The sequence below is a fragment of the Venturia canescens genome, chromosome 5 (assembly GCF_019457755.1).
Source record: "Venturia canescens isolate UGA chromosome 5, ASM1945775v1, whole genome shotgun sequence".
Lineage (NCBI taxonomy): Eukaryota > Metazoa > Arthropoda > Insecta > Hymenoptera > Ichneumonidae > Venturia > Venturia canescens.
Window position 1 is genome coordinate 10947057 of NC_057425.1, and position 20963 is coordinate 10968019.

Here is a 20963-nt window from a genome sequence, read left to right on the forward strand (position 1 = left end):
TTTTTAGTGAAAAAAACCAATCATAGGATTTATTGAAATTTTTCGTCATGAAAATAGCGAGTAGGTTGTGAAGGCTTTAAAGAGAAAGCGAAACTTGGTTACATTCCGACAAAGTCAAGATCTAATTTTTAATTCCCCAAATCCCAATTCTCATATAGGATGAAGAAAAAAAATGCAAATTTTTTACTTTGTATAAAATATATTATAAAAAACAAACTAGAATAGTAATAATGGGCAATACGAGTTTGAGTCTGCTTAACGATAAGAATCGTCTTTCCGTCGGTTGTTAACTTTGTTCATCTTGGGCGATATTTGTGTGCCTTTGGAACTGCAGTTGCGACTGTTGATAATTTCATCGATGCTCTGTTTGAGCTCTTCCATTTCAAGGATGTCAAGTGGCAGTGAGGTTTGGGTGGAAATTTCACGAGCGTTTTTGTCCAAGTCAGTTCGCATGATTCGACATAACTCGGGGCAATATTCCGTTAAACTAGACGCCAAATCGCCGAGACAAGCTTTTCTATACGTATCTTTGAGGATTTCTTTATCACTGGTGATTTTCGAATCGTTCGTGTTATCGAGCAAATGTTTGAGCAAAGTTTCGTCTTGAGGATCTCTCGGGAGGGAATATTTGCTTTCGGGTCGTTCACGACTACGTTTGCCGGTTTCGTGAGAATAGCTTTTGGAGCTTTTGGAGCTTTTGTTGCTAGTTTTGCTACGACTGCGTTCGCGAGGTTCCTCCGGGAGGTTCAGCCGCGTTGTTTCGTCGGGTTGACTGTCCTCGCTCTCGCTCTCGTCTTTCTCGACTCTTGCAGCCTCGACGTCGATGTGCTTATTGGCTTCTTCATCGACAGCCAATTTGTCGACGCTGCTGAGATTCTCTTCGCTGCCACTGCAAGCAGGGAACAAAAATGGAAGCAAAACACCGGGTGGCTTTTTATCATCAGTCATTTTGGACAAAAGTTTGTCATCCAAGCCCGTGATGGCTGAGCGTCTTTTCATGTTTGGCACTTGGCCCCCCTTCATCGGCACACCACCGCTCGTCAGCGCCGACAATATTTGAGCGCCCAATTGACTCTCCTGTGACGTTGTACTACCGCGACGTAAGACTGGTCCGATTTTCGACGTTTTTGACTTACTTCCGTCTCGTCTACGCTTCGTACGTCGGCTTCTCGTTGCTTTGACCTCCGCGATTTGCACCGAGTATTGCGAATCTAACGAATTGCGCCTCGACTCGACCGACACTCTCCTTAGACTAAAACTTATCTCCGAATCGCCCGAATTACGACGTATACTCGATACTGAACTCGTGTTACCACCGACCAGCGCATCTCGTCGTATTACAAGCTTCGGCAATGCTGCCGCCCAAGCCGAACTGAAATCTTGTGAATCCACCGAATCCAAATTGAAATTCACTCCCACAGGATCCTCGTGCGTATTACGGAAACTTATCGATAAGCGACCCGCGTTGTTGAACGTTTTTCTCTTCGCAAATGCTTGCGCTATAACTTTGTGCTTCTTCAATTTCACGGGCTCTTCGTAGTCACATTTGAATGTCCTGAAATTAGAAGTTCAGTCAGGGCTCTCGACTAAGATGTACGGAGGATTCAAATAAATCTGATCCAATGAGAAATTTCCCTCCATATTACAATAGTTAAATAATGCCATATCATAAATTGTCATGTCACACCTTTTGATGGCTCGTTTCCACGTTTCTATCGTCGATCGTCTCCACACCCAGGACGACATGAGAACGCTCGTGCAGAACGGTGCTAAGATTTGTATCTGTAAGACAGCTATACTGGGTCTCGAGTCCATTTTACACTCGGATTCCTCTGCATATTTTGTCGTGATTGAACATCTGGGATACATAAATTCAGAGTATTGTTAAGAGAAATTGAACCCGAGTATTTTTGCATTTGATGTAGAATTATGATTCTGTAGATCATACTTTAAAGCATTGTATCCTTTCGCAATGTCAACAATATTTTTGTACTATACTTGAGATAAATGTCAGGTCATTTGCAAATTAATGCAGTCTGAGTGACGTCAAATGACGATTCGAGAAAAAATCTCCAAAATCGTGCACATATAAGAATTTCTTACATCATGTAATTTCTGAAACTCCGTCGCCATTCTTCAGAGTTCTGAAACTCGTAGACGTAACACCAGAAGGTCACAATAGCGGCGATAATCGTCAGAATCGAGAACAATATCATTCTCACAATATTGTCGCGGATTTTTTTACTCGCACGTTTCGATATTATTTCCTGGCTGCTTATCTTGAGACAGATTAAAGTTATCAATCCTGTAACAATAATGAAGTTTTACTCATAGAATAAACAAAAACAGACATATTTTGTTTATGGGAATTGAAATTTTTTTATTTTTTTTTCATTACTTACATTCGATCCATGAATGAATAAGGAAAATCGAGAATATTAATAGGAAAAAATGTATGGAAATGGTAAAATTAAAAAAAATGGATCTTATTGAAAAGCAAAACGTAAAAGAAACTTTTGTTTTTGAAGCAGTAAACTTTTTTCGCTACAAATTGTTTTTCTTTAAAAAATTCCAATACTGACAAAAGAGAACGCAAATTTAAACTTTTCACAGAACAATATATCATTTGAGACCAGCAATTTTTCCTCAAATGAATCCATCGTTCGGCGTATGAAACGAATCCAAATACCAGCCTGGCAATTTCTTTTTGGACCAAAACCTAATTTCTAACGTTTTCATCATAAAGTTTCTTCGATAATAAAAAAAACTTGCCTCTCCCCAAGAAATATCCACCGAAAGCTAAAACCACGAGGAGTGGTCCGTGAAGGAACCAAGCTCTCGCGTATTTATTGGTGTAACCAACGAAACAAATGCCGGTGACACTGCTACCGTCGATTTCGCCTAGTGTTATTACAGCCACGGTCATTACGATTGGTAAGCACCAAGCAATGAGATGGAAGTAAGCCTTCTTCTTGTCAATTCGGTCCTGAATTTTCCCGAGTCCTTGAAAGCTCATGTGCCAGGCATAAGTGAAAATGACGAACCAAATCATGGCAGCCATAAGCGAATAATAAACTGCAATGAAAACAGCAACGCAGCCCAAGGTTTCGCCGCTGTGGAAACACCAAAGTTGAGATCATTTTCAAGAATCCAATTTTTTTACCTCCAATACTTTATAAAACACTCTCGATTATTTATTGATTCTTATAGCTTTTTGAGTCAAGCATCCACAATAAAATTCATTTTAATTAACGTGATTATATACGAAATAATGAATGCATATTGATAAATGTTACCTCGGCTCATTTATCCTTGGTGTCCCATCTTTTCGACATACTATAAATTCTCTGCTGCCCATGAATTGCGCGAGCCATCCAATGCACGATACCATAAAGCAAAAATTTATGTAAAAAATCCCTTGCGCCGGATACTTGTTCGAACTTCGCCAATCCATTAGAAACGTTACCTGTGTTATTGAATATATTTATCTTTAATAACACCAATGATTTCCTAGTATTTCTTCGTGTTATTTTATAAAATTGTAGCTATTATTTTCATAATCTTTATTTTTTCTTTATAAAAACTCTCATTAGTGTGGAAATATTATTTGAGTGTTACTGTTATTGCGTCATTAACTTTGAGACTCTTTTTATATGTTAACATGTTGTGAACTCTTCGTATGAGTGGAATAACCAATTTGTGATAATATCAATTGGTTAGTATATCGGTGAATATTTTCCACACCCGAAACAATGCAAATCTCGGTCGATTCCAATTCAAATGGACTCCTCCTCTCGAATCCTTTCCTCTAATACTAATATGACATTGAAAATGTAGTTAAAATTTTGAAACCTTTCACGTAAACTCATGAAGCTTGAGGAATTATTGAGGTTTTAATTCCATGGACTGTAAAAAATAATGTTTACCACAGTGAGGAAATTAATGGTGCCGGACAAGCCAGCGCCCCACGCAATAATCGTGTGGATCTGTTCCTGTTCGTCGAACGTTAATAGAGGATCACTGCATTGTACCCCGCAGCCTTCGACTCCCTCGAAAATAGCGAGAGTATTGTCACTCGGTATGAGAGGCTTTAAGCATTTTCCCGTCGTGTTGAAGGTCAGATCTCTGATGTCGTATTTACAAAAACGAGGAAAAAGTTTTTTGTTGTCACATTTGATGAAATTTGGCCATATCGTATGATTGAAAAGTATTCGACAGGGTCCAGAGATCATTTTGCACATTTCGTGAGACGGCAGATCGACAGTCTCGTTAATGCATTTTGGCATGAATAATGAGCAGAGAAACGGCTGAACGACCGCCCAGCATTTTGGAATGTGCCTCACTCCTTGCAACAAACGCAATTTTTCCTAAAAACAAAAATTTCATCGATTATACTTCAAACACAAAGGAAACTTTCCTCAAAAATCAGACATTTTAACGAATATTATAAAACAAAGTTTTTTAAAAGGTTTGATAAAACCCGACACATTAGCGATAAGAGATAAAGTGAGATGGCATGATAAAGTAAAAAAGGTGAAAAATAATCTAACAAAAAATTCTCGTTACGCCGAGAGATAATATCATAACTTTTATTTAAATCTAATCGTTAGCCAGTCACATTTGAACGTCAACTCACACCGGTCAATGTTCGAAAATTCCGGAATGACTGGCCGAATAATCGCAAACTGGTAGTTTAAAAATAATGAGCTTCCAGAAAAAAATTAAAAAATTTCTCAAACGTTTCCAAGACAACTACTTCCTGGGTGTTCAAAATCGCTGCTATTTTTGTCGAATTTTGTTGCATGTCTCTCTGTAGAAAAAAAAATCTGGGAAAACATTCGAAAGACATTGCGTGAAATATGAAATTCTCTGCCGCTATTGATTAGCCAATGCAATTTGTTTAATGTAACAGAAAAAAATCTAGAATTTTTGAAATTTATGCGTTCGTAAACCGATACTTTATGGATATTCGTGTCGATTTTCATTATTGTTTTATATTTTCATTTATATTTTTTAATGAGATTGAGAACATGATGTAATTAACCTGATGAAAGTACAGAATACGAATGACAAACTTGATTCGATATCGACTTCACTGAATAAAAAACTAGAGATCGAATATCCGTCCTCGAGTCTTTCTCTGAGACGAAAGTCCTTGAAGCACGAAGGGTCTATGCGCTGTGTACCTGACCGACCGGCAGGTAGTGAACGTTCGACACGTGTTTTCTAAACCTAAGGGTTGCTCAATCGACGTTTTCCAGAGTTACTATCCCAGATGAAGTCAGAAGTGAATCTCCAAAGCGAAACATAAATTTTGACAAAAATCCTGGTTTCATCAATTTTCACAATTTCCACGTTTCGAGTAAGATTTCGCCATCTTTTTTCAATCATCCATAAAAACAAAATAACCCGAAAGAAGTTTCAGCCAACTCCCAAACTCTTTTCCCTGGTGAATTTAGCTAAAAAATAAAGAATTTTTCCAGTCTCCGCGATTTTTTCGTTTTGCGATGTCCAAACAATTACGAAATTGAGTTTATCACTACTTCACTCTTTTCGTTACTAACTTACGAAGATATTTACGTCCTCGTAATTCATTCTGTTAATGCATAACCGACGACAAATAATTCTGGATGAAAATTTCCATGAAAGGTGCTGAGTGCTCCTCAATCAAAAATTACTTGTATCATGTCCTGAGTGGTATAACCAGGAATAAGATCCATCGTCGTCGTCGTGTACGGCAGTCGCGTTCCCATGCAAGTTGCATGTTGCATATGAATGCATTTTGCTGGTCTCCGACAGTCGGCCGAATCCGTCGGAAGTTCTCCCACGGGATACCTGTCCAGCAGGTATTTAGGGTCCCTGTGTCTATGGCTCAGTTCCAAGTCTTTCCACGTCTCGTTCTCGCCGTTCGCGTTTGCTCCAAAACTGTGACCCAACTCTGATTTTACTGACCGGTGGAAACAGATTGTCAGCAACACCAAGCGGAGCATCATCTGAGATAATAATGTTAAATATTAGTAGGACAATTTTGAAAATTTATGCATTGGAATTTGGTGGAGTTTTCATTTTCAGTATTTAAAAAATTCACAATTTAATGAATAATTTTGAATTTCATAATTCACCGAATTCGACGTCACTTTTTGTGAAAAACAGACGATTTTTATAGTGATCAAAATATGGATTGGCACGTCAAATTCAATTTCAAATTAATTCTTCAAAGATACACACAAGTCGATAGACACAAAGTCGCGAGTTCGATCAAATTTCGAATCATCTGATTTACTATCGGTTTACGAACGCACACCATGAAAAATAGATTCGAGATTATGACTGTGCACGTATTGGTTCAGACGATCGAAATTTTCACGCAATTTTTAAGTTCACCGAAGTCTTTTTTTTGGCACTAAAAAGTGAAGTAATTTTATTGAATAAATATGAGAACGAAAAAGGCATTCGAAGTTCCTCATAAAACGTTGGAGTTGAAAAACAAGATTTTTCAAGTCCCAAAAACATGCTTGGAATTCGAAAATTTCTTATAAAGCCGAATTTTTTTTGATTTATTGAAAAATACCGAATAATATTTATGCTGTTTTGCGAAGTTGTTTTGCACCGAACTCGTCACGAGAAACAAAAGAAAACAAATCGATCAAATCTACGTTTGAAAAGGGAATGAGTTACGAATATTTGTTTCATTATTATTATTATTAGCAATGAAAATAAATAAAAAATTATTTTTAGCAGACAATCATAAGCGTTGAATATTAATGTAAAAAGGACACGTTAATTCGTAGAGAAAGACAATAATTACGTGAGGAGCCACTAAAAATTCAGTGGAGCGACTGTTCAGAGTTATTTTCGCAGACAGTTTTTAGCACGAACAGTTTATGCGGAAGGAATATTGATAGGCAAAAGAAAACAAACTGTCGTGGACGAGTTAAATTCAATAACAAAAATTTTCTACGAAATCGAATTGTTTTTTTTTAGTCAGTTCTTCACCAGAAATTGCACTGACGTTTTCCGAGGTGCACGAGTTTCCGGCTTTTATTCCGGCTCTTTATTGTTGCCGAACTTGTATACGCAGTTTGCACGTGGTCAGCGATAAACAAAACCGGGGCAATGGCCCGAGTACAAAAAGACAAGAAAGTGAATCCAACGCTTCAAAACGTACCTTGCGAATTTATGAGAATTTCGAATATCACGAATGAAGTAACAAAACAAGCTACATCGAAGCGTCTCTTTGGCGTCTACACGAGGACAAAGAGCGTCACACATCCTCCCAAGTTTCGTGGCGGCCGCATCGCATCTTGCTAGCGGACTGCCGGACCACACGCGCGTCTCAAGACGCTAGGCCACCCACGATGCGCTTGCAACCCTCCTTCCTTCCTTCACTCTCCCTCGAATTTCTTCGCCGGATGACAAGCGTGAACTTGCCACATAGTCCGTGAGCAGCGCTACGGGAGGAGACAAAGCGCGAAAATTCAATTCGTTCGTAACACCTGGTGGGTAAAAAATTGCGTCTGAAAAAACGACCCTAAAAAAAAGTCAAGATCATACGGGAGGAGCAGTCAAAAGTCGTCAAAAAGTCTGCCGCCGTGCGGTGGTTTTTTACGATACCACGAAAATTCAAATCTTTGTTTCAGGTGGTATGTTTGGAAATCCTGATTTCCTTGGCTTTTTCTCGATTCCTCGGTAAGATCAAAAATCCACAACTGTTTGTTGACCTACCAAAACTCAGAGGTGACCTCATTCAAAGAATAAAATTGGAACAAATGCCTTCTGAGCAATCGCAAAGAATACTCAAGTATTTGATGACATTTTAGAAAAATCTTTGCCTGATTACTCGAGCTCATATATACTAAAATTCTCTTCCACAGAAATGTTCATACTGCAATTCATATAAAAATAATAGCTCAATGGCTACGGAGAGTTCAACTGAAAAATCAGTTTGAGCAGTATTGGGCTAATGTATACTGGCGAAGAACAATCTTCGCAACTGCTGAAAATAAAACCGAAAAAATATTAATCAAATTTAAATTCCTCATCTTTAAACTCAGTCTATTATAGGTTTAACGTGGGATGAACTGGATCACTGGATCAATGAACTGCTGTAGTGTCGTAGTGTTCAATGGGTGTTTTCATCATAATAGTGCCAATCGTGAGGAAAAAAGAGTGCAGTCGTCAACTCACGTAAAAATTTCGACCTACTATTTATTGAATTCTACGTCAGTCTTTCTAAATTAAAAAAAAAATGGTAAGTATGCTCTGACCAATATTTATTTTTTGCACAAAATATAGTTGAAAAAATGGATATTCTTATGAAGTATACACCTTTCCCGCGAACTCGAATTCAAATGTTGGGATAATCAAAATTATCCGGCAATGTAATTTTCGAACTTCAACAATTTCACGTTTGTGAGATAAATCTCCTTTTGCAAAAATTGAGACAAGTGATATGCAGCACATTCCAGACATGATATCATGATATGAGATATGAGAATGAATTTTGAGGTTAAAAGTCTTTGAGGTTAAACCGGTTAAACTATACAGAAATTAACTCCACATTCATACAATAAAAAATAAAAAAATATTCTTTTTCCTTGTTCTACGCTTGAATTAAAAAATTTTATCCATTAATATGATCGCTCAATTTTTTAAAAATATCCTTAATTGTTAATTGCCTAATATCGTTTTCTCAAAAGCATATAAGTATAAAAAGGACCTCTACAAATTTTTAAAAACTTGGACGTAGACAAGTAGCTGAATCATTTTTTTCGATTATCGATAATTATTATTTATTAAATACATTCATTATCATACATTTTTTATAGGCAAATACAGCAGTAGTTGCAGGCATAGGAATTGCTATTGTAGGATTCGGAGGCCGATCGATATTCAATAGAATGCCAATGCTAACTCAAAAACTGGCTGAAGCTCTTAAAACTGTATCAAAACTTGATTCACAGGTATGCATTAGCTTATAACTTCAGAATATTAAAAAATACTCTTTAAAATTTATTTCAAAGCTCTGGAAGTTTTCAAAAATAATTCATTTTGATAAAAACAGGAAATCCTAGTTAAATTTTGAATAAATTCTTTTTTCCATGGTATTCATAACAAAGAAGGTACAGGAAAGATTCTACGATCAATTGATATCACAATTAAACAATATTCATCTAAAGTTCTAATTATAAGCATTATTGTATTTTAGACTTTAGCGAATAGTAAATATTACAAAGGTGGGTTTGAGCCAACAATGACGAGGAAGGAAGCAAGTTTAATTCTCGGAGTCTCACCGACGGTGAACAAGCTCAAAGTTAAAGAACAATTTAAAAGATTGATGTCAGCCAATCATCCGGATCGAGGCGGTTCCCCATACTTAGCAGCAAAAATAAATGAAGCCAAAGATTTGATGGAAAAATCTGGATGAAAAGAGTGATCCATTCATATAGAATGTTTATCTAAATTTGATAAGTGAATCATTAATCTTAGGAAACACCTCAAATGTACACAATCGACTGTGAACAAGCAGCTATCATTTTTAATGTTTGATGATTTGTATATTTTCAAGTGTAAGTTTATTTATAAAGACTCATGAATGAATACCTGGATACCAATATATACATTTGTATAGTCATACATCTTAAAAAACTTTTACCCGATACCGCTTTGTTTTTTTTTTATTTTTTTTAAATAATGATCCGACAAAAGTTCGGAGGACACTATGTGATTTAAATGAACAGTTAAAAAAAGATTTAACTAGATATAATTGAAAAATTTAAATTGTTTAAAAAAATTTTGGAAGAAATGCACGTCGAGCAAGCTACTTTAAGTTAGCTCCCCTTGTTGTTCAATTTTAAACACCTTTTCCAACAACAACCTTGAGATACTCGCAATATCGGATTTCCTGTCTCTCGCGATAGATCCAAGAAAATGTAATAAAAAAATAAGACTAAACGGTGAATAAAAAATTCTGAAGACTAATAATGTGCAGCTCTGATATCCTAGCAATTATTAGTCATTTAAAAATGAGTATAATTTCAAAGAACAAATATGCACTGTCTTCAGCCGTCAAAATCGCATGTTCATATTTTCAAGAATTTTCCTTTGATACGAGCAATTATTTGAAAATTTCAATTGAACGATAAGATAAATTCATAATCACATCTAGAGAATAACAATGGACACAAATTTATATCATTTAAATAATCATTTATTGATCCAGTTTTGGTTCGGAGAATCAAGCCAAATTTTCTTTAATAACTGCGACCAAACAGAGTATAAAATTTCGGTTTTTTCGTACAACGTTGATGTATGCATTTCAAGGAACTCAGCGGTGTTTTCGGTTGTTCGAAAGGTATACAAAGACTCTTAGCTCCCATCAACGGTGCGCCTGGTTCTTCACCTCCGTCCTCTCTGAAAAATGAAGAAAAAGATTTAATGTTGGCGGCGAAGAAAGTTGAAACATTGTGAGTAGGTTGTTGAGTTTCATTCTGATCAATTTTCGTTTGTCAGTCTAAATTTTCGAGGTGTCAATTCTGAAGAAAGTAAAATCCATATTATTCAAAACTAAATTTTAAAAATACTCTAGATAATAATATTTTTTATACATATTTTATTTAATCTAATAATACTTCAAATTTCTTTTGCGATTGCAAACTTTATTCATAAACGTAAAAGAGATCGACAGTAAGACATATGGAAATGAGCACGTAAAATGCCGTTCAAAAAATTTGCTATTTCAGTTGTCTTTACTCATGAGTTTAGATAGTAAAATTGACAAAAATTTTTTCCATGAAATAATTGAATTTGTGTTGTTAGAAGAAAAACGCGATTAAATCATTGTTCACCTGGTACTGTCTGCCTTAATATTATCCTCGCAGCTGGTATCTCCGCAGAACGGTGCCAAAAGAATGTTCTTTTTGTCGAGTTCAGTACAGAAACTGTTCCATTCAGTGACCTGTTTGATATGATCGTCCAAATCTTTCGAGGCTTTGTTCAGCATAGATTTCTGTATTTCTTCGAGAAGTTTTTCGACGGAGCCACAAACGTTAGTTCTTTCAGCGGTCAAACGTTCGGAATTGTCTCTTCGAACGAGGGTCACCTGCTTTTTCTCCAAATCTTTGAAACCGAGCTCAACTCTTACAGGAACACCCTTGAGTTCCCAATGATTGAATTTCCAACCAGGACTATAGTTGTCCCTGTAGTCACCTTTGACCTTCAAATCACCGTTCTTCTTCAATTCAGCCTCAAGCTTCTGGCACTCGGCCATGAGATGTTGTCTCTGTTCGAGGCTCGTTGAAGCTGTGATTCCACAAGGAACGATTACGACCTGGATAGCAGCAACTTTCGGTGGTAAAACCAACCCTTTGTCATCACCGTGCACCTGAAAATATTTTTAATCGTACTTTAGCACAAAATTCACAATTATAAGGGTATTGAATCCATGGAGACGTTCTGATTTGGTTCTGACGAGATAAAAGAAAAAGCGTGCGTTCTGAGCTCAACAAACCATTATCATGACTCCAATGGTTCGCGTTGTCAAGCCCCACGAGTTCTGATAGACGTAAGACTTCTCGCTCCCTTCCTCAGCACCTTCAACTTGAATGTCAAACATTTTGGCAAAATTTTGTCCCAGATGATGACTTGTAGCACCTTGAATTCCTCTGCCACTTGCCGAGACGAAAGCTTCGACCGTGGTAGTGTAATCACCACCGGCGAATTTTTCTTTCTCAGTCTTGCGACCCCTGACGACAGGAACCGCTAGTAAGTTTTCGTACACTTGTGCATATATCTCGAGTATCTCCAACACTTCTTCGTCGGCTTCAGCTTTTGTTCCAAATGCCGAATGTCCTTCTTGCCAGAGAAATTCACGCGTTCGCAAGAATGGCTGCGGATGTTTGAACTCCCATCGCTGAAATTACAGATTCAATCAAGTTACAATCGTTGCCACGACGATGCAATTTTTCTATATTATAGACAGAAACACTTGAGAATAATAAAAATCGGTCGTTATCAGAATCAAAAGACAATATTTGCCTCATTTTGATACGTTAAATATAAAAAATCAACGTGCTTCCGTACAGTTAAAAAAAAAATTGGAATTAAAAAAACCTCTAGATCTAACACTTACGACAACATTGTTCCATTGATTGAGTTTTAAAGGCAGGTCACGATAGGATTTCAACCATTTAGCGTAAGCAGGATACATAACGGTTTCTGAAGTAGGCCGAATGGCAATTGGTTCGGCCAAATCGGAGTCACCGCTTTTCGTAACCCATGCAACTTCTGGTGCGAAATCAGCAATATGATTTTTCTCGCGTTCAAGAACGGTTCTACTGACGAATATTGGGAAGTAACAATTCTGTACGCCCATTTTTTTAATCTTGCCATCGATATAATCTTTTATAATGTCCCAAATGGAAAAGCTCCAAGGTCGTAAAACATAACAACCAGAAACGTCGTAATATTCTATCATTTCGCCTTTAGTGATAACTTGAGAGTACCAATCTGATAAATTCTCGGCTTTTTTAGCCTCGAGACCCAAACGCGTGCCGGTTTTGTTACTTTCAGTTTCTTTGTTCGAAGCTTGTTGCTCCTTCGTTTTTTCTTTTTTGGCTGGTTTTTCTGCTGGTTTGGAAGACTCTTTCGGTTTGCGAGGTCCAGAATTTTCACCACCTCCCGGTGGCTTCCAATCTTGTCCCGTGGCTGCTTTGTAGCTAGTCTTTAAATCGAGTAATATTTTCACTGCCTCGTCAATTGCATTTTTCTCCGCTTTTTCGCTCTTCAATTGTCTCACTTTGTCACCTGCTTTGGTAATCTCGTTCGACAATTCGTTTCCTTTCGTTGAGGGATTCGTTGATGGGGTTGCAGCGGCGCTCGTCGTACTGGGTTTCCATTCTTTGCCAGCAAGACTCTTATAATCGCTTTTCAACTTCAATAGTATCTTCACTTCCTCGTCAATTTTCGATTTTTCTGCTTTCTGCGTTTTTAACTGACGAATTTTGTCACCTTGTTCTGTTATTTTTGCGGATACCGAATCAGCAGAATCATTACTCATTTTTGGACACACGGCGGTTTCTTTAGGTTTCCAATCTTCACCTGCCACGCGCTTGTACTCGCTTTTCAAAGTCAACAAAACTTTGACTTCTTCTTCCACGAGTTTTTTATCGGCCTTGGCGGTTTTCAGCTCACGAACTTTGTCACCTTGCTTTTGAATCTTATTCGACAACTCTTCGTTCGAGGCTTTCGCAGCTTGGACGTTCGTGGAAACCGCTACTGCAGCTTCTGGTTTCCAATCGTTGCCTGTTGCGTTCTTGTACTCAGCTTTAAAGGCCAAAAGATTCTTCACTTCGACGTCGATCAACTTTTTGTCTGCTTTTTCTGCTTTCAGTTGCCTTACTTTGTCGCCTTGTTGAGAAATTTTAATCGACAACGCGGCTCCATCAGTAGCAGACGATTTTAAATTTTGACTCGCAACTTCAGCTGGCTTCCAATCTTTTCCTGTAAGCTTTTTGTACTCTGCCTTTAAAGCCAATAACTCTTTGACTTCTTGATCGATCACCTTTTTCTCCGCCTTCTCAGCTTTCAATTTTCTCACTTTTTCACCCTGTTCCTGTACCTTTTTAGAAAGCGTTTCATCAGTAGCTGTTGCAGAATCATCCGTTGGCTTTTTCACTACCGCTCCTGGTTTCCAATCCTTTCCAGCGACCGTTTTGTACTCAGCTTTTAGAGCAAGCAGAATTTTAACCTCTCCGTCAATGATCGATTTTTCAGCTTTCGCGGCTTTAATGTCACGCACTTTGTTACCCTGGGCCGTTATTTTCTCATCCAGCGACGATAAATCCTGAAAAAAATCACTTATTTTTCATTTGTTTTCAATAAAATCGAATTCTGAATCTTTTTCAAAAACAAAGACTGTTTTATTTTAGTTCAATGGAAACAATCGTAAACTAATGTCTCGGAAGTTGAAAATGATTAAAATTTTAAGTTTTCCGAATTTATTTCGACCGTGAGCAGACGATATTTTACCTGAAGTTTTAGACAGCAAACATGAGAATTTTATTTTATTTAATAAAAGATGTTAAGGGTATTAAAATTGCTAAATTGCATGGATTTATGAATTCTTGTTGACTTTCGTTTGTTAACAATCCATATGGGAAAAACGGACCGATGCGACATTAGTAAGGACTTTCCTAAGAAGACACGTCGTCGAGAACTCCAACGCGTAACCGAGAATACTGTGCACGAGTGGAGCGCGTCCGTAAGAGAAGGTGAAAGGGAAGTCACGGTTTCGAAAACTCTGTGCGATGAGCGAGGGGAGTGGGAGTACAACGGGCGTACACTTGAGCATAGTGGAGCTTCCAACACGTTCATTTTCGGCTAGTGCATACTTCGCTGGATAAAAGGAAAAAGTGAGCGACGAGATCGTACAAACAACAATGAGACGTCGCACATTCGTAGAATTTTAGTTCATGAATGTCCATTAGCAGCAATCCACAATTTTTTAACTCAGTCTTTCAGCAAAAGATGCTAAATTTTTAAAGGACAATTGGGTCAAAATACCCCAAATTTTGTAGCAAAATACTTCTTTTCTTAATTTATTAAAACTTTTTCTGTTTACAAATTTTTCGTTGTCAAATATCCTTCGAATGCTATTTCATCGTACACTATTCGCTTCGGTATCATGGGACAAGTAGAATCGTGCACAATTGAAGCTCATTATCGTGGATGAGCAAAATTTCGTAGGAAAGATTGGAGCGTTCCCGACCCAATTGCAGAGTTCATGTTCGTCGTCAAGATCATAAGCGTCAAGTATTAAGTTTTCCATACGTGACATTTTGAATTTTTTGCTCAAATTCAACGACTAGGTTTTCATGGGAATGACTATGATTATTTTTTTACTTACCTTTCCCCCGTTGTCTTTTGCTTTAGTCTTTGTCGCAGTTTCAGAGTTCGCGGGTGCAGCGGTGGCTCCTTGAGACGTAGAGTGTCCATCAGGAACGTGGAAAAGAACGACTGGTTGTTCTCGAGATGAAAAAGGACTCATGGGAGCGTATGGAACGTCGCAACGGAAAAATCCCTTTCTTTGGAGCTGAATAATCTCGCCCTCTTTCACCCGCTTCAGTTCGCTCTCGCCTAATAATTTAATTTCTTTCTGCAACCGTTAACATTGTAATTATATTGAAAGATAATAATTCATAAAATTTGTTATAAAAATTTGAATGTTTTTTAATTTACCCTTGTATCCTTGGCGACAAAATCTTTGAAATCGTCGTCTTTACCGAGAACAGGTTTGCTGATGATATGTTCGAAATAAACCGCGTAACATGGGACCACATCGTGTTGTTTACCGGAATTTTTATTCTCCTTGTTGTCGTCGGCGAGCCAGGTGAGTTTAACCGTGTTTTTATAATCTTTGTTCTCGAGATTCAAACTCGCTGCGACTCCTGTGATCAGTCCATTTTCTTTGTGGATATTTTTGATGAGCAGATTACCCCAGTTTATGAAAGTTGCGTTTTGGCCCTCCACGAGAGTTTCCGCGTCACATCTTTCAATTAATATCCGTGGTCCTATTTTCACTTTTTTCGTACCCTTCGACGGATCTTTCGGATGATTTTGTACAGTCAGAAAATCTTCTTTTGCATTCTCTACCACAACCGGAACGGTTTCACCGTCATTCAAAGCTGTGTATCTGCAAATCGAATAAATTTAATTTTTTCGGCAACTGACTCATTTTTTTAAATTGCCCTATTAACCTTTGCTCCATTCTATGAAGTTCGATAACTTTGTTCATGTGTAAATTCAGCTCTCTTATATTCAGAATACGAAGAAAAAAAAGAGATAATGTTACCGAATTGCTATAGGATCGATGACCTTTTTGTTAAATGCCCAAATTTTGTCCCACTCCATGAAAACGACGGATCGGGAGCTGCCTTGAGCAATGATAAATTGTTTGAGTCCATCGACGGTCATGCCACGGCGGAGAATTCCTCTGACAGTTGGAAAACGTGGATCGTCCCAACCGTCGACTAAACCTTCTTCGACGAACCAAGTCAACCGTCGTTTTGATAAAACCGTGTTCGTCATATTAAGTCGAGAATATTCCCAAACATGAGGACGTCGTAACTCCAGAGCATCGATAAGCCAATAAAATTGGACATCTCGATCGTGGTACTCGGTTGTTCGAAGTGTATGCGTTACACCCTCGTGGGCGTCTACGATCGGACATGCGAAGTCGTAGGTCGGATACACTCTGAAAAAACAAGTGATTCAACGTTTTACGAGTATGCTCAACACCAAAACAATTGGCATTTGATTAGTAGGTGGTATTACTTTAGTAATATTATACATTAGCGCGATAGATCTCACTAATAAAATTAAAAGTCATCAACATCAATGAGAATGTAATTAAAATCAGAACTCTTTTTGTTAGAAAATAGGAAAATATAGCTGTAGAGAGTAAATTCAACTGGAATTCGTGTCTTCATAACGGTCTACCTAATGAACAACTAATCTTAAGCAATAAAACTTCTTCTTGTTGCAGAAACTAATTTCAACTGTAGATTTATAATCGGATGCAGGCCCTGCCGATCTTCATCAATGAAAATAATGAGGGGTCAAAGTAGAAAGGTTTACACAACCGGTTAATTGTGAACCATAATTGTGAACTATTAATAACTGCAATCAAAACTCCAACATTAAAAGAAAAGGTGAAAGGAATTACTGCAATCAACGGAAAAACTAGAATGAAGAAACACCAGGTGATACATTCACCGCTATAAAGTCTTAAAACTCATTCTCACTTCCATGTCAAAGACACGGTTCTCATCTCCGGTTAAAGGACTTAATATTGATCTTAATATTGATTGTCTTGACCTGACATGACTTCGTTCCGCGTTGCATACCTGACTAACATGACAACTTCGCAGTAACAAAACAATTTCATAATATTCAGAGAAACTTGGAAAGATTGTGTACGAAAAATTCCTACTTGTATTTCGTTCCTGTTCGAGGATGAGGTTCCGCTTTGCATCGGTAAATTGTCGGATCCCTCATACATCCGTTCGTTGATTGGTAATCGATTTTCGCACGAACGCAACATTCCTGACCCTTAGCAGTCGCGTCCTTCATTTCTTGCCATAGCTGCATATTTTTTTCAACACCTGGAAAGAGACGTTGAGAAAATAAACAAAATTAAAGAAACAGTGTCATACAGAACGATGAAAACTTAAAAAACATCGATTTATAACGAAATTCACTCACAGTTGTCTCGATTTGCTGATGGCAATCTTTGTTCACGTTGTTCTTTCATCAACAGAGCAGGCGTATCATCCACAAAAGCTTTCCCTTCTCTGATCAGCTTGTCACAATAGGACAACATGAGTTCAAAGTAGTCGGAAGAATGAGTGAAGCGATCAGGTTTTATCTGCAACATCTCGAGATCTTGCAAAATCGCTTGTTCAAACTCAACATTTTCTTTAGCTGGATTTGTGTCGTCAAATCTCATTATTAATTGTCCCTTGAATGCATCTGCGTAATATTGATTCAAGAGAGCTGCTTTTGCGTGACCGATGTGCAAGTAACCACTGGCTTCCGGTGGAAAGCGAACAACTACCTAAGAACGTGAACAATCATGAGGAAAGTTTGTCAGTATTTTGACATAACAAACTCTAAACTCTCTCATGTAATTAGTATATTTTCATATTCTTATCGCTAACGAGCAAATTTTGAGACTACTCGGTAATTTGAATTATTTAGTTTAAGTAAATTTCAATTTATTCAATATAGCTTTATTCATGGCAAAAATAACCTTAAATTTTTTTTATTTCGGTTTTGTCTCAGGTTTGTCAATAAAGTACAGAATCAAATGATATTTGCATCATGCATCTGTTTTATTACGCAGCATGACAATCCAATTGCATGATGCAACTCAGTGATTTTTTGCAATAAAAAATATTTTTGTTATAATGAAAAATTTATTTGATTTTGCAATTTGAAAAATTCTTTAATGAACGAGAAATTATTAGAAATTCGATTGAGAATGAAAATTTATTATTTGCCTTGACTCGAAGAAATTTATTTTCCAACTACTAAATATTCAAGAGCTAAAACACAATGTTCCTTTTTTTTCAATGAAAAAGAAACAACAGTTACATTTTTTTATCAATGATTAACCAAACCTTGCCCATTTCAGCACCAGGAAGTTCAACAAATGTTCCCTCCTGCTTTCTGTTTCCAGTACTGCAAGGTCTCTTGGCATCTTTGTTTTCTTGTCGACCAGAAGATTTGGTAGCTTTTCCAGAACCTGCAACTCTGTTCTTTGGGACAGCAGCAAGCGCTTTCTGGACTGCCGGCATAGCCAACATTTGCCTGTACCATCTGTTTATATTACAGTACTTTTCATCACTTTCCAGAGGTCGATGATCCACCAGAGACGAAAAAACATAAATATCTGCCAGGGTTAGACGTTTGGATACGAGCCATGTTTTTGGCTTGAGAATATTGTCCAGATAAACCAATGCCTCGTTTATGGACTTCTGGCTTTTGAGAGGTCCGATAGAAAAGGAGAGCCAGTGATCAACTTCCGTCCTTTGATAAACATCTGAGCCTCCTTTGGAATAAGGAAAATGAGTTATAATAATAGTATATTACACACCTAGGGAGGGAAAGTAGACTACTTCAAACCGTGGGCAGAATTGTCACCCGAGCCAAAGGCGAGGGTGATTAGCACGCGGTTTGAGGTGGTCTAATTTCAATCCCGTGGAGTGTATCTATTTTTCACCACGCATGCACCGAAAATTCAACCTTCCGATTTCGGAAAGTTGAACTTTTGGCGCAAGTGTGGTGAAAAATGACTTTTTTTTTCAAAATTTCGAAATAATTTTCCAATAGAAAAATGAGAAGAAGCACATTTCGAAATTTACCATATAAATCCGGGTGCACCGTTCTACCAAAGTATCGGCCGACCTCGTTGCAGCTTTCGCAGATGACACTTCCATCTGTAGCAATTAATTGAACATTGCCAGAATTGAAATTTTTCGATGAAATTTCTATCTGTGCTTTATTCTCCTCAATTATTAGTTCAGATGTTATCAAAGCACCTGGAAAAAAAAATCAACTGATTTAGTTCGTTCAAAACACGCACAGTCTCGCTAAACAAAAAAAATTAGGAATAACCTAAACCCTTACCTATTGGAGGATCATTAGAGTTCACAATTAACTTTAGGCTCATTGTGATCGACTAATTCGAACTTTTATGTAATACTTAATTTATTTGTAACAGCTGTTTATACGAAATAATAATAGAAAGAGATGATAGCTTGAAAAATAGCAATTAGTGCGGCGGTATCGAGCTTTGTATGGCAACTCCACATGTGCCGTTGTTGCCCGGCTCGGCCATAATGTGTAATATATATACATATATATATACGTATCATACGTATATAAAAGTAACCCAGTAAACCAGCGTACTGATCATGGCACGTACGTAGTTGCCATTGTGAAAAAAATACTCAGTTGTCTTGAATGGATTCGTCACTTAGACGACGTCGTTCACCACGACATCAAGCCCAGCAACATGTCCATCTCCACATCTGACAATTTTCAAATTCGGTTTGGAAATTTCGGCTTAGTCTTTCCCCCTCGGAGAGAAGGACATCATTCGGCGCTTGGGACATCATACTACATTACACCTGAACAATGGAAAGGCATTTGTGACCAAGAGGTACAAATATTTCATTAAAAAGATTGTAAAAACAAGATCGTATAAATAAATACTACAAAACTGAATTCTGCTATACAAAGGTACGAACGAAAGTCAAGAAAAATCGAAAACAATTATGTATCAGATTTTTTTCGAAAATTCATTATGAAATAAAAAACGAAAACTGTAATCGTGACTTTTAATAGATAATTTTTGAAAACTTGGTGTTGGAAAATTTTTTGAAACCGTGCTTCACGATCACATCGATTTCACCCACATTTCGTTATTTTATTCCTCATATATTTAATTACAGAGTGCCCTTCACAGTCTCGAAAAAGTTTTGTTAGAATTTATGGTTCCTATGCAAACCCCCATGGAACGCAGCAAAATGATAGCTGCAATAAAAAAGGGTCAGACACCTACGGCGCTGTATTCAACTTCTCCACAGAGGTGCAAGAAATATCAAAGAAACATCCCTCGACGGCTGTGCTGATGAAATTTCAATTCGAAGTACAACATTACATGGTAGCAAGATTGAAGGAGGAATGTGCTAAGAAAGATGATTTGAACGATAAAAAACTAAAGAAAGACGAAAAAATCCAGAATGAAAAAGCATCATTGAAAGAGGAAATTGTTAAGCTAGACGATTTACACAAACTCTAGGATGAAAAAGCATCATTGGTAGCGACCATTGAGAAACTAAAAATTTCATTAGACTCTATATAATGTAATGTGCAAAATATCTTTTGATTACAATCAAGCAATCTTGGGTGCCACAAATTCAAGAGTTTATTTGAGAATCACGATAAAATGAATTTTTCAAACGATCAAAGACCGTCGGACAAAATTTTTCTTCACATTTCATAAATATTACAGTGACACTTAACACTTATTATTACTAACACCAAAATGAAATCGTGGCTACTTGCTTATTCTTGATAGAAGTCCATTTTTCGATGAACTTGCGAAGAAAGTGTCGACTCGGCAATTTATAGGCTAAACATGATCCAATATTACGCAGTAGTGATATAAATGATAAAATATGTATTATAATTACAATGAGGCCTACGTGATGAAGACGGTTTGAACTCTCGTCGACTGTAATATTTATAATAAAGTAATTTATTTTTATAAATACGTAATCATCGTACCTTTTTATTTATTGTCGTCCACAAACTAATCAAAACTGTGGAATCACAGTTTGAGAAAGATTGGCATAAATGTGTTGTTTCAATAAATGACGCAAGTTCGAAAACTTGTG

At 37.2% G+C, this 20963-nt stretch overlaps 3 protein-coding genes and 2 long non-coding RNA genes across 6 annotated transcripts; 3 read left to right on the forward strand and 2 right to left on the reverse strand.

Moving 5' to 3' along the window:
• Positions 1-5: 5 nt before the first annotated feature.
• smo (smoothened) lies at positions 6-7338 on the reverse strand. Its single transcript, XM_043418561.1, has 8 exons — positions 7169-7338; positions 5679-5993; positions 3927-4367; positions 3297-3466; positions 2773-3113; positions 2104-2305; positions 1688-1858; positions 6-1555 (listed from the first exon to the last, which is right to left on the reverse strand). Exons 2-8 carry the CDS (start codon positions 5991-5993, stop codon positions 256-258), a joined length of 2940 nt encoding a protein of 979 aa, XP_043274496.1. The 5' UTR covers positions 7169-7338; the 3' UTR covers positions 6-255.
• Positions 7339-7954: 616 nt separating this feature from the next.
• Positions 7955-9634, forward strand: LOC122411544 (mitochondrial import inner membrane translocase subunit TIM14-like). Of its 2 annotated transcripts, none has more exons than XM_043420431.1 (3): positions 7955-8251; positions 8829-8963; positions 9209-9634. In XM_043420431.1, the coding sequence occupies exons 1-3, from the start codon at positions 8249-8251 to the stop codon at positions 9425-9427; spliced, it is 357 nt and encodes a 118-aa protein (XP_043276366.1). In that variant the 5' UTR covers positions 7955-8248; the 3' UTR covers positions 9428-9634. The 2 variants fall into 2 exon arrangements, with proteins under 2 accessions (XP_043276366.1, XP_043276365.1); XM_043420430.1 differs by lacking the exon at positions 7955-8251 and adding an exon at positions 8315-8508.
• Positions 9635-10188: 554 nt separating this feature from the next.
• Positions 10189-19368, reverse strand: GluProRS (Glutamyl-prolyl-tRNA synthetase). The gene is made up of 12 exons (XM_043420423.1): positions 19189-19368; positions 18924-19100; positions 18180-18610; positions 17263-17614; positions 16991-17162; positions 15851-16252; positions 15238-15691; positions 14906-15154; positions 12131-13843; positions 11510-11911; positions 10848-11383; positions 10189-10413 (listed from the first exon to the last, which is right to left on the reverse strand). Exons 1-12 carry the CDS (start codon positions 19229-19231, stop codon positions 10254-10256), a joined length of 5091 nt encoding a protein of 1696 aa, XP_043276358.1. The 5' UTR covers positions 19232-19368; the 3' UTR covers positions 10189-10253.
• On the forward strand, positions 13839-15216 carry LOC122411547 (uncharacterized). The gene is made up of 2 exons (XR_006261173.1): positions 13839-14411; positions 14944-15216. It is a non-coding gene; the product is annotated as an uncharacterized lncRNA (long non-coding RNA).
• Positions 19369-19463: 95 nt separating the features above from the next.
• LOC122411546 (uncharacterized) lies at positions 19464-20844 on the forward strand. Its single transcript, XR_006261172.1, has 2 exons — positions 19464-19723; positions 20016-20844. It is a non-coding gene; the product is annotated as an uncharacterized lncRNA (long non-coding RNA).
• Positions 20845-20963: the final 119 nt, after the last annotated feature.